This window comes from Pholis gunnellus (genome assembly GCF_910591455.1).
Source record: "Pholis gunnellus genome assembly, chromosome: 1".
NCBI classification, from domain to species: Eukaryota; Metazoa; Chordata; class Actinopteri; order Perciformes; family Pholidae; genus Pholis; species Pholis gunnellus.
The window spans coordinates 19762908-19775793 of record NC_136528.1 but is presented as its reverse complement, the minus strand read 5'-3'; the positions used below and the strand labels follow the sequence as shown (position 1 = coordinate 19775793).

The following is a 12886-nucleotide window of genomic DNA, read 5'->3' as shown; positions in this document are numbered from 1 at the left end:
TCAGTCAAATACATCTCCCCAAACTACATTAACTCCCACCAGAGGGACCGAGTAGCAGAGGGCTTGCATTTCTATAGAGCTATGTTCACCAACTCATACCCTTTGCATTCAACATACAGTAGAAAAAGTAAATCTTATTATCCATCTTTTTTTGTGAGTGGATGGTGATGGAGTAATTTCAAAGGCAGTGGAGTGTTGTGCTGTGTCGAGGGAATCCTCAGAGATTCCCTATTGTGCTGCTGCCAGGCCGCACACACTGTTAATCACACCATGAACAGACTCAATAACAACAACAACAGCCCTGTGAGGGAGGCTCGAGCAAACTAACACACACAGACTTACACAGCTAACGTAAGCAGGCGAAAAAACATCTCCTGTCTTCTGCAGCAAAACAAGGAAAATGCTTCAAACTACAGACTTAGAAAGAATAGTTCAACATTTTAGAAAATACACGTATTTGCTTTCTGACAGTGAATTAGATGAGAAGATTGATACCCCTCTTGTATTTGTCCATTAAACATTAGGCTAGAGACAGCAGCCAGTTAGCTTAGCTTAGCATAAAGACTGAAAATAGGGGGAATCAGCTAGCCTGGCTCTCCCCAAAGATTTCCAAAAACACTATAACCAGCACCTCTAAAGCTAACTAATTAACATGTTATAAAACAAGAATTTGCCATTTTACTGGGGTTATGTGCCTCCGCTTTTTGCCAGGCAAGTGCTTTCAACCAAAGAATAAAATGTCAAATTGACATTAGATGCTTCATTTCTTTTCCAGATTAGACAAGCAGCATATAACGTGTTAATTAGTGAGTTTTAGATATGGCTGTGTCCCCCTGTTTTCACTCTTAGCCCTGGTTATAGCCTTTAGACAAATCATAGAGTGGTAATTGATTGTATCACCAAACTGTTTCCCAAAAAGTCAAACTACTCATTTCACGAAATATTAGAAAGCACTTGATCATGAACCAACAAGTCTTCGAATGTTATGACCGCCGGCTCATTGTGTGTGTGTGTGTGTGTGTGTGTGTGTGTGTGTGTGTGTGTGTGTGTGTGTGTGTGTGTGTGTGTGTGTGTGTGTGTGTGTGTGTGTGTGTGTGTGTGTGTGTGTGTGTGTGTGTGTCAATGCAAACATGGGACTGTCGGATCATCAATAACAGATCCCTCATCATTCCCAAACACTAGCGCCCTACATCTGAGACACTAACACACGCTGTCATCGCTGCCACAGGGCAACGTTGGCACTATCGGCGAAATAACTGTCAGATCACTGTGGCAGCGTGCAGGTCTTTTTCCCCCAATCACTCGCCGCAACGTTTAAAAAGTCATCTCTTCAACACTCTGCGCTGCGTCCCAGGTGAGCACATGGCTGCATGTGGCAGCTTGGGAAGTGATGATATGGTCGTGATGGATGCGTGTGGGGTCGGGTATCAAGTCGGGGCAGGGCACTGGGGAAGTGGGGGTTGTCGTGCGGCGGCGGTGGGCACAGCCCCGACTGTCAGACCGCCAGCCTACAGCCACAGCTGCCCAGGATACAGCGGTTGGCTGGGAGCCAAGGTCAGCACGGCGGGGCTCGGGACTGTTCACAGTTGACTGATCACACACTCGTAGCTCACCCGCTCAAACAAGCTCAGGGACAAGACTCAATTCCCTTCATAACAGACTGAAAGATAAAGCACTGATTTCTTTCGAGAGCCTTGGACAGATATTGTGAAGAGAGTATATTTTGTGAAATAGCTCTCATTTTTTAATCAATTATTTGATTGTCATTTAAGAGAGTAATGGAATGAAACTCCTAAAAACATATTATGACTAAGGGCAATATTTTCACCACAGAAAAGAATAATGCCCAAGCTTGCTCCATAATGTAACACTCACTGTTAGCCTTTTACCACCGACTTTCACAATCAAGGAGAAGAGAATGACAAGAAGACCTCTTAAAGTCTAAATCACCTCTGCAAATATGCAAAAGTAGATATACATGAAGCTTTCATTGGGTGTGAATGCTGAAAGTACGCTTGTATTCGTCTACATTGTTCAACGTAGAAACTTAATTTAAACATCAAGCATTCAGCTTAATTAGGACATTCCAGCTATTTCTATTATTACTGAATGCATTTAACTTTCCACATTCAAATGAATGGACTCAATGTTCAGAACTGAAACATTTTTACACTTCATGCATTCTCAACTCTTATCCAGTCACTCTTATCCTGATCATTCATACTTTCAGCTACAGTAGGAACCCCATTCAAACCTTAAAAATGTCCAAATCTTTCATACATTCTGGGTTTTATTCAACTTTCTTTAGAGCTTAATAAAACTATCTTAGTTGTTTACATATGTCCGTGTGGGATGGAATCCCAGAGGAGCCTTACAATAATAAAAATGATCTTGCTCTCATTCCCACAATTATTACCCTTCATTCATAATTTTAGCTTCAAAAGGTAGGACATTATATTGTCTGTCATAAAATGTAGCCATGGAAGCAAACAGACTTAAACATTTGGCACTGTGAGCCTGAAACTGCCAACGATATCACGCATTGACTTCCATGGAAACTGAGACCAGAAAAAGCAGAAAGTGACAGTTTTCCAACAAATATCAAATTGATATCATTGCGTCATTTTTGGCTCATGAGAATATGTTTGACTGGGAAGGGACACCTCAGCCTAATTTCAGTAAAATGGTCTGACCCAGGAGTCACTTAGCTGTTACCATCACCATGGCAACGTTTGATTACAGCTGGAGACACACAGCTGATTGAGATGAGCTAATTAGTGCAGTTTGACACACACACACACACACACACACACACACACACACACACACACACACACACACACACACACACACACACACACACACACACACACACACACACACACACACACACACACACAGGACATAAATAATCATACTTTTTCAAGCATTTTAACATGTTTCTCAACCTATTCATACTTTTTATTCAATATTGTTCAAGCAAGCAATTCAGATTAGCGTCAGCTTTTCAACATCCAGCATTCACTGCACAATTTCCTTAGAAGTTAGCTTTCTCAAGTTTTGATTAGTTCTTTAAAATATATCTGATTAAAATGGCAATTTAAGATTGCGATTTAAGATTAAAGATTGGTGTAAATTTGAGCGTCTTGCCAAAAGTGTGCAGCAATAACTTTCAGCCCCCCTCTTTTTTATAAATGGGGGGAAAACATGGTTTGGAATTGCAATACAACACAAGACGTATGATCATTTCGCAATACAGAAAGTTGCCTTAAATGGTCTTATCACAGGTTTATATTAAGCCAGTCTGCCCACTTATGTTACACATCATTATACGTTTTGTCAGTTCACTTAAGGCAGAATATTTGTTGACGTTAGTCTGGCGATCTCTCCAAGGTGAACCCCGTCTCCGCCCATTGTCAGCTGGGATTGGCTGCAGCCCCCCACGACCCTGTATATGTATAAGTGCTTGCAGATGATGGATGGATCACGGAGGGATTTTTTGCGTTCAAACCTTTCATACCAAGACGGTCATGATGCTCGCATTCTGTGTATTCCACCGAAAAATTAAAGGTTTACACCATCAAACAATCATCGATTAACTGTGTGTATAGAAATAATTGGTCAGGTTTTATAGTAAACCTTTCACAATGACTACATGGTATTTTTGACACATTTCTAGATGTTATCTTTATGTTTGTTGTCTTTATAAACTCTATTTTGTTTGTCAAAGAGGACACTATTTTGCTAGATCTATATAAATATAGTTGTGAGACAGTATGAACTGAATTATGACATTGACATTAAAGAAAATCTATTGATCACGTGAGTAAAAGTCATTATATTGTTTGGCTGGCTTGTTTTTACTGTCATACAAAACTCCAATGGTCATCAATTAATGATTGACAACCATAATAGGAATAAGCTGCTTTTCTCTGAATATAATTCTGCAGTGTATCTGGTAAAGCACTGTCATATCCGTTTTATAAAACAGTCTTAAAATGCATTTTCCATTGAAAAAACTGAAATAATTTAAACAGATTATTGTAGACTATGAGGTTCATAAGAAATGCAGCTCAGAATATACAGTATGTCATAATGTGTAGGCTATATAAATCAATTCTATATCAATATAAGGTGTATGTAGATGTTTGTGTGTGTGTGTGAGAATGTGGCATGTGCTTGTTTTAGTGCTCGCCTTATGGTGGTGCAAACAGCTGTCTGCTGGCTGATGCTGTGCCTTGCAATGTCAGAAACACTCATTTATATGCACCTGGAGCACAGATATCTCAAGCGTCTCTGTCGTATAATTCAAATCAAGCTGCCTCTGTTACCATAGCCTGTAGATGTTCATTCGGGAAGGGCACAGAGAAATAAACAAGGTAACGCAGCCCGAGTGGCTCTGACATTTAACTGAAATCTAATTGAAAGTGACAGGAGATTGACATTAAATGAAATTCATACAGGGCATCTAGAACAACCAATGTGTGAGGGACAAACAAACAGGGAGAGAGCTGTTCACACTTGCTCACACAAACAGTGAGATGTTCTCACTTTAATAGAACTGAGATGCAGTTTAATATGCACAGTTTCTTCATCAATTTCAATCATCATTATTATTATTATTATATACATGCATTACACATTTATCGCACTTTTTGTTGTGCCTGTTAAATAAAATAATGCTTTTTTAGGTCAATAGCAACAATTCACATTGCATTATACGGTCAATTTATTTAAAAATGACATTCTCATTTTCTTCTTTTGTGTAAATCTGTGATCACTAACTAACACAAATAACATAATTTAATCTCAAGTATTCAGGGTGAACAGAAGACAAACCTTCTCCTAGCACATTGCAGAATAAAATTAAATAAATTATAAATATATATATATATATATATTCATACTTGTAACAGCGAATGTCTGTCTAAACACTATTTTTGAATGTTTTTTCTTGCTGTCTTTTTTAATATATATATTTGCCTCTGGCTGCATCAGTTTTCTTAATATAGTGAAGAGGGTGGAACCATGTTACACTGAATCTAATAAGAGCCATCAAATAGTAACTGGGTGCCATTTGCACTGACAAATACAATTTACTGTAAGTACACTACTGCTATGTCTACAAAGATACGGAGCATGTCGAAACCCTTTGTGAGCACAGGAATACAAGTCGAACAAAGAGCTTTCAGCCATCATGTATTTTAGTTTACGACAGTTTACTCATGCTAGTATTTACAGAATATAACTGGCCGGTGGAGGAACAAAGATCTCAAACAGAGATCAGTGAATCCCTTTTAAAACCTGCTTAAAACCACAAATCACTTGTAGTTGGCTTGTTTCACCACTGAACAGTTTTTAAATGCACAAACAGTTCATACAACATGACTGGTAGTCTGGATAAGGTGAGACTAAAACATTGTGATTGTACCGGTTTGATGTAATAAGTGTTAAATGATGTGCTGTGAAGCAGAAGCCATTCAGAGGCGTTAAGGTGAGGGTCATCTTACCCGGGAGGACTCGTAGGAGGGACTGGACTCGCCACCTGGGGCCCAAGATGCTTGGTTGGTCCGCTCATCCATACCTGTCAGAGAGAGAGATGCACGACTCAGTCAGCAAGTAAAGGTTACTCACATAGTTCAATGTACATACAGTTTATCTACATTCTCTGCTTCTGTCTCAGATAGAGGCGCGATGAAGAACAACAACTGCATCACAAAGGCAAATACAACGCTGGTCATTAAATACACAGGTTTATGCAGTGTCCCTGTGATTTGAGTTGCACATTATGTTTTCAATTTAAAACATCAAATGTAGACAATCCTACACTTGAGACAAAGACGTGTTTTGCTCCCCGAATGTTACTTTACACAAGAAAAGGAGTCAAAAAATGACCTTTTTTACAATACTAAATCTTTTTAAATTCGTGAAAATTGCCAATTTAGCAATTATATTGATAATTGATTAGTCACTTGTCAAGCAAAAAAAAGATTTTTTTTATATAATTGGGAATTAGTTTGGTTTATTGTTGGACAAAAAAAAGATGTGAATTCCATATTTTCTGACTTTTAAAACAAAAAAAAGGATTAATCAAGGAAATAATTGCTGGATTAATTGATGAAAAAAGTCCATGAACATAATCATTATTCGTGGCCCTAATTGGCAAATAAATCAAATCCTGAAATCGACTTGCACTCTTCAGAAGTGATCTGCATACAAGCTGACAGAAAAACTGCAACAGATAATCAAAAGGGGCTTACGTTATATCTGAAGTTTGGTTAACGTCTAATTCAAGTACAAAATGTTATCTGACATATTATCTTAAATAGGGGCGGAATTTTACGGCCTAACTATGTTTTTTTCCAGTTTAGAAGTTGCTCTTCAAAGGGTAAGTTTAATAGTGAAACAAGAATATTTTCCATGGTGTTATTTAGTTTGCTTTATATAAATCATGACTAACAATAGGCACTGTTTATTGCACTTCAATGTACCAAAAAGCAAGTTACAACTTCCTGATTCGGCATTGATGCATGCCGGGCTCCTTCCAGACAGCTGAGCACTAAAACTTGATAAAACTCATTTTTAAATGAAAGAAAACATCTATGCTTCAAAAGTCAGACAGATACAAATAAATACAAATAAAAGTAATAACTCCAACCAACAGCAAAGACCATCTGGCATATATTGAAAAATATAATATCTGATCTTTGGAATCTGATTTATGAGATATAGTCTGAAAAAATATTTGATGCCTCAATTGTTGTTGCTGTTTGGAACAATATTGTGAGCTATTGATTGTCCCTGTTGTAATTTCATCTGCCTCAGTAAAATGCAATACCCTGGTCATGTTCATTTCTAAATTCAAATAAAAAAATATCAGATTTGAAGAAATTGTGTATGCTCTGAAAAATAATAATACAGCAAGCAACAAACTACTTTTTAATATCAAGTAAAAAAAAATGTATCTTAAAATCTAACAAATGATATGCACTGAGGTGGCTCCATGCAGCAAGGCTAGGCATACACAAGCTAAAGAAACACGACTGAAACAAACAACTCCAGTAAAAGCAGAAGTAGAACCTGCACAGTACACGCCTGGGATTACAGATGAAAACACGGGGACTAGTTCTCTGATTCAAGACAAAGTGTCGCTCAGCAAGCAGCTTAACAGAAAGACGATAGCTATTGATTCCCCTCGACCGGGTTCAATGCAGCTTCACGGGGGCTTCGTATGCGTCACTGAGGCTGTTCATTTCAAACTGAGCACTTCAGCACCAGAGGAAAAATGATGAAAAAGCAGTATGATGGGGTTTTCAGCTATCTGTGAAGGTAAAACAATACCCAATCTGAGATGTGATAAATTACACATTTTGTAGACAATATGGGTGACAATTTTATATTATTATTAAAACATGTTCAACTGTCATGCTGCAAATCAATTCTCATTAAAAATCTAATTATATACCTAACCAGAACGTCTGTGACATTTCTCTAAACAGAAATCACGCTCCAGTGAGCAGAGTTATAGATAAGTTTCATGTTGTTTTGCTGCTCGCACAGCAGATTCATTTCCTCTTTAAAAGTCAGAGGCTTAATGGAAAATATATAGTCAATAGTCTCACTTTCTATATTTACTGCAATAGAGAAACTTGCATTACAAATGTAACTTCTACTTATGTTACTAACAGCACATGGGTCTAAATGTTGGTGCTGTGACAACAGCGATGTGACATATTGTAGCCCAACTGAGGTCTTTTTACACACTGAATGCAACAATGGTCAGCGTTTGCTCTCTGGGCCACTGGCTGTCATCTCGTCTAATTACCATCTCCCAACGCGGCTCAAGGGTCCCCTCTCTTCTCCGAGCACAGACAGGCAGCACAATAAGATTACTCACAAGAGGCAGAAGGCAGAAACACAAAGACAATGTCTGTAATTTAGGTCTAATGAATTGGGAGAACCAGTGCTGCTCTGCTGTTAGGTACTCTGTGGCAAAGATGCACAAAATCAGGAAACATGGTATCCATTCCCTTCTCACACATTATCCTCAAAGCTACAATCAATATTTATATACAAGCAATCAATGTGTGTGTAATGTTTGAAATCCCCCCACATAGAACTATTACCCAACTCTGCAGCTCTACTGAGCTTTTCATCTTATTTTAGCAAATAGTTTTTAGTTTTACAGCCACACATTCAGTAGCTAGTGTGTGTCGGCAGCTACACAGCATCATGAAAAGCTCAGATAACTCAAATGTACCCAACCTGCCCAGCACCAAACTACTAGTATACAAGGTTGCTGAATATCTGATGAGCAGACACTCAGTCTGCCAGTTTATTAGGTACACCTCTCTAAAACGAATGCAGTCTAATGCAACAGTACCGTAATAAATCCGACCTTCATGAAGGTTATAATGTTGAGAGATGTGTTGATTCAACTTTATGGGGATTTTAAATCACTGAGGATAGACTAAATATTAGAAGCACCTTGCTATTGTGCTCATTCTGTAACATTTAAAACAAAAACGTAACACTTTTTTTAAATAAAAGAAATAAGAGTGAACAAGTATTGATTTGTTGAATTTAAGGACAGAACTTCACTGTTGGAAGACCGAGAGTGATATTTGCCTGTTTGGCTATTTTGGGTCCGTTCCAAAGGAAGAAGGGTGAACTAGTGAGTGTAACAAAGCCTCACATGAAAGACGGCTGCACTAGAGGGAGACACCTGAGGGACATTTTCTTGCCCGGCCTTCTCCAAACAGTGCTTGAGGATTCAATATTAAGCATTTACATGAATTGTCCTCTCATGCAATCAAGTTTGTGATGGAACTTACAACTGGACGTGCAGAGTGCATGAATATAAAAATAAATACTGAGCTAGAAAAAAAATGTATTCATCCATGTTATTACAGGCCATGTGATTGAACGTCCTGAAAGTACCCTGAAAGTCCAGCATACATTCTAGGGATACCCACAGTTCTTCTACTCTTTGTGAGCTCTTTGTGAGAACAGAAAACAAATATACATGTTAGAAGTATTAAAGAGCAGCATGAAACTGCTGTCATGTCACCAGAATTTGATTTCCCCGCATGGATCCATGTGGCGCTGACGATGCAACAAAACTGTCCAATCAGTGAGTTACCTGTCGGTCTGTACGACTTCATGTCAGTCAGAATGTGCAGATAAGATCTGAACTAAAGAGCAACAATGCAGATTTATTCCCCTTTGGTCCAGACCAAATGAACCAAACTACAGGTGTGAAAGCAGCCTTCTTCACGTCAACATTGTGTATTAAATGATCAACTTACCGCTGTTATTTGTGTTGTCTTTGTTGTTGTTGTTGTTATCAATTAATACAAACATAGAAAGCTGACGGATCTTTTTTTTTTTTACATGAGCATCGCATCAATTTATGATTTGCCACAAAATATCTAAGAATAGATGTTTGGTTTTATTCATTTGTAAGTTGAATTTTTTTTTATCTTAAGGAGAGACAGACAGATAAATTACATATTAAAACCAAATTGGTTTTGGATAATACAGAAAATTATAGTAAAACATAAAAATGATAACAAAGTCAAAAGCCCCAACAAGATATAAATCCTATTACATATACATATTTACAACACCTGCGTTTACATCCAAATTTAAACTGGCCAAACAATTTCTCCCAGGACAAACAGTTAAACAGAACAGAAACTTTACAATTTAAAACCCTACAGGTGTTTTCACATGCTTCCCATAAACATCATTAAATACATTCAGACACAAGGATAAACAGTTAAAACCCCATTCCTTCTGAGATCACATACTTCCCGTCACTCAAAAATAGTTGGCGGTAAAACTACAGGGCTGAAAAAAGAAAGAAAGAAAAGCTTCCGGTCCGGACGGCATCTTGAATAAAATGAGAAATGAGAAATGTCAGACATTTAGAAACTAAATAACCTAATTCGCAGCACAAACAAGTTTCCTATGACCCAAAAATAAATAGATGATCCTTCTGTGCAAATTAAGAGATGGAGGGTTATTACATGTGTTTGATGAGACTATAGACATGTATGTGTAACTACTACTGCACTGTAATTAGTGTAAGACCTGCCTCCTTTATGTCACTATATTACACAGCAGACCACATTCACAGTCGCCTGGCAAGTTTAACTGATGTCCACGTTAATGTAAACAAACCCAAAATAAACTCCTGCCTTGCTGCCTTTTGACCTAATTTAGTTTCCTGTATGAATGAACTGAGAGCAGCACTAATGGTAAACAAGCAGAGACTTGCAACAAGCGCATGTATACAAATAATGCCTGTGAAGTAAAACCTAGACTGAGAAGAACAGAACAGTTTTCACAGCGTTGGTGTCTCAGCCCTCCATTCAAGTGTATCAATTACACTAAGTTGTCTTTTAGAGAAATATTCTGCACCAGGTCCTACATTTGTGAAGAAAGAAGTAACATTACTCGTATTTACAGAGAAACACAGAAAGCCCATTGATTTGGCTGACGTCTGTCTAACTGCACGTCACAACACATTCTAAGAAAAACAAACATGACTATTATGATCTATTATGATGGACGACAGTGAGAAAGAAGCTGAGGTTAAAATATTAAGGATATATATATATATATATATAAAGGTCACCAAGAAACACCACAAAAAAACGGACAAAAAAGGTGTTACCAGAATGAATAGGAAATAGATGTCCATGCACGGCAAGAGTCCCTTTGACTGTGCAGTACGTCTTCTTTACGGCCTGATATTGTGCGTACATAAATACAGAGCAGGGACGTCCGAGCTATTCTCAGAGGATTACACAAACCAAGCTGTTCAGTCTATTTGCTTCTGATATAAATCAGTAAAAAGTCAGAGTGATTTTTACCAAAAATGTACCGAGCAATCGATGTTGTTTCTTTATGTGCTGGAAAACAATAATTGAATTTATCTTTCCTGTAATGGAAGTATTCAATTCAAGATAAGTATGATCCCCCTAAAGACAATATGTATTGATAAGAAGACTAATTTAATTATTTCTAACCAGGTTGAGAAATGATTCACATCACATATGGACCTCTGACCTTTGGTTTACCCAAAAAGCTGAACTCAAGAGTGAGGCTCTTTGTAGCTTTTTCATTCTGGCATCCAACTGACTGACGAACCCGCCTCCTAGCTGCTCGTCACAGCTAACAAATGTTCCACTACAGGAAAATTACCTATTCAACGGCAGCCATCCACTGCCCCGCTGCACTGTAACAGTCAATGGCCTCATCAACACAGCTGTAAGGGAGAAACGATGAATCTCTGTTAGAGCCACTTTAGGTCTATTTTCCAATCCATCTCTCTCTCTCTGGCACACTTTTGAAGGGTCTTGCCAGTCCCACTCTGCCTCAATTATATGGCTCTGCCCAGCTGAGATGCAATAATCCAAACCCTCATTCCCTGCAATTTCCACACTTGTGTCTGCACACTCACTTGCCTTATGTTCACAATCACTTATGTAGGTGCTCCTTCCCTTTCCTTGAGGATCAGAGACACAGGAGCTCATACCGGGGCTGGAGGAAGGAGGGATTTTACCCATGAGGCCCGATACACTGCTGAGGTGAAGCAGTTCATTTGCACATCATTATTTCTGACATGATAATGGTGAAGTTTTGCATAATTCCGGTTCATAACGTTTTTCAAGAAATAGAAAAGTAATGATTACCAACTACCGGCTATATCAGGCCAATGACTGACAGCAAATTGCAGTACAGAAATGCTAAACTACGTCACTACGGTCATTTAGAAAGAGTGTCACCACTACAGAGTTTGTCTTAAGCGAGAACTTCATTTCACTCGTCGTGTCCATAAATGAAATTTTACCTCTGCATTTAACTCATCCTCAGCATTTAAGGAGCAGTGGGCTGTTAGAAAGCAACCGGGGAACAACTTGGGGTTCTGTATCTCGCTAAAGGACACTTGGACATGTGGACATGTGGACATGTGGACATGACATGTGGACATGTGGACATGTGGACATGTGGACAGTGGGATCGAACCGCCAACTTTCTGGTTATTGGATAACAAAGTCTACCCGTGATCACCACATAGCAGGTCTCACGTTTCATTTCACACTGTAACATGTCCCGCTCACTGTATATCTCTGTGACAATTCAGAAAAATAACTACGGGATGAGTTAAAAAGTGTGTTTTGATAAAAGATTATTATAGCAGCTGAAATGTTGAGATCAGATTTCTTAAATTTATTTCTAAATCAAAAACTCAGTATTGGTCAGGCCATGCTATAAACCTTCTGAAAATATAATCCATTCAGAAGTCAAACATAAAAGGTGCTTGTTTGATGAGAAAAAAAAGGGATATTTAATACCTTTAGGTCTTTCGAGTTATTGGAACCCCGGATACAAAAACGCTAAAAACTGAACATAAATAATAATCCCTTTCCATTGTTTTGATGCCTGTCCACACATTTATTTTCTGAACATCTACTCAGAAACAATTTCCATAATTATCCACAAAATAACATACTAACTCATCTTTGATACATTTTAATATTTGGGGTTTCAATAGGGTCTTAAATAAGGACCTGTAATAATTAAGATCCTATTTTCCATTTTGCATTCATTCAGATATTTTTTATATATATTTTTGTTGGTCCTGGTGCAAAACAGCAGCCCACATTTAGACTGTGTTACATTTGTAAAGAACAAAGCTGGTGACCAGACAACAGTCATGACAATGAGCTTTGGCTGCAACACAATCGTCCTGACAGACTCCTATTCTTTCTGCTCCAGACAAAAGGCGCGGCGCTGCTGATGGTGTCTTTTTTAGAAGTCAGTTCAGAGTGCCAGGCCCCGCCTAAGGGGGGCTGTCCACATGATGTCAACGTCT

At 38.3% G+C, this 12886-nt stretch overlaps 1 protein-coding gene across 2 annotated transcripts in view; it reads right to left on the bottom strand.

Moving 5' to 3' along the window:
* tcf12 (transcription factor 12) overlaps positions 1–12886 on the bottom strand; it is a 70963-nt gene that overhangs the window by 54725 nt on the left and 3352 nt on the right. For both annotated transcript variants that reach the window (XM_079178491.1, XM_079178492.1), the window contains exon 4: positions 5511–5584. In XM_079178491.1, the coding sequence (XP_079034617.1) occupies positions 5511–5584 (74 nt within the window). The remainder of the gene's footprint in view (positions 1–5510; positions 5585–12886) is intronic.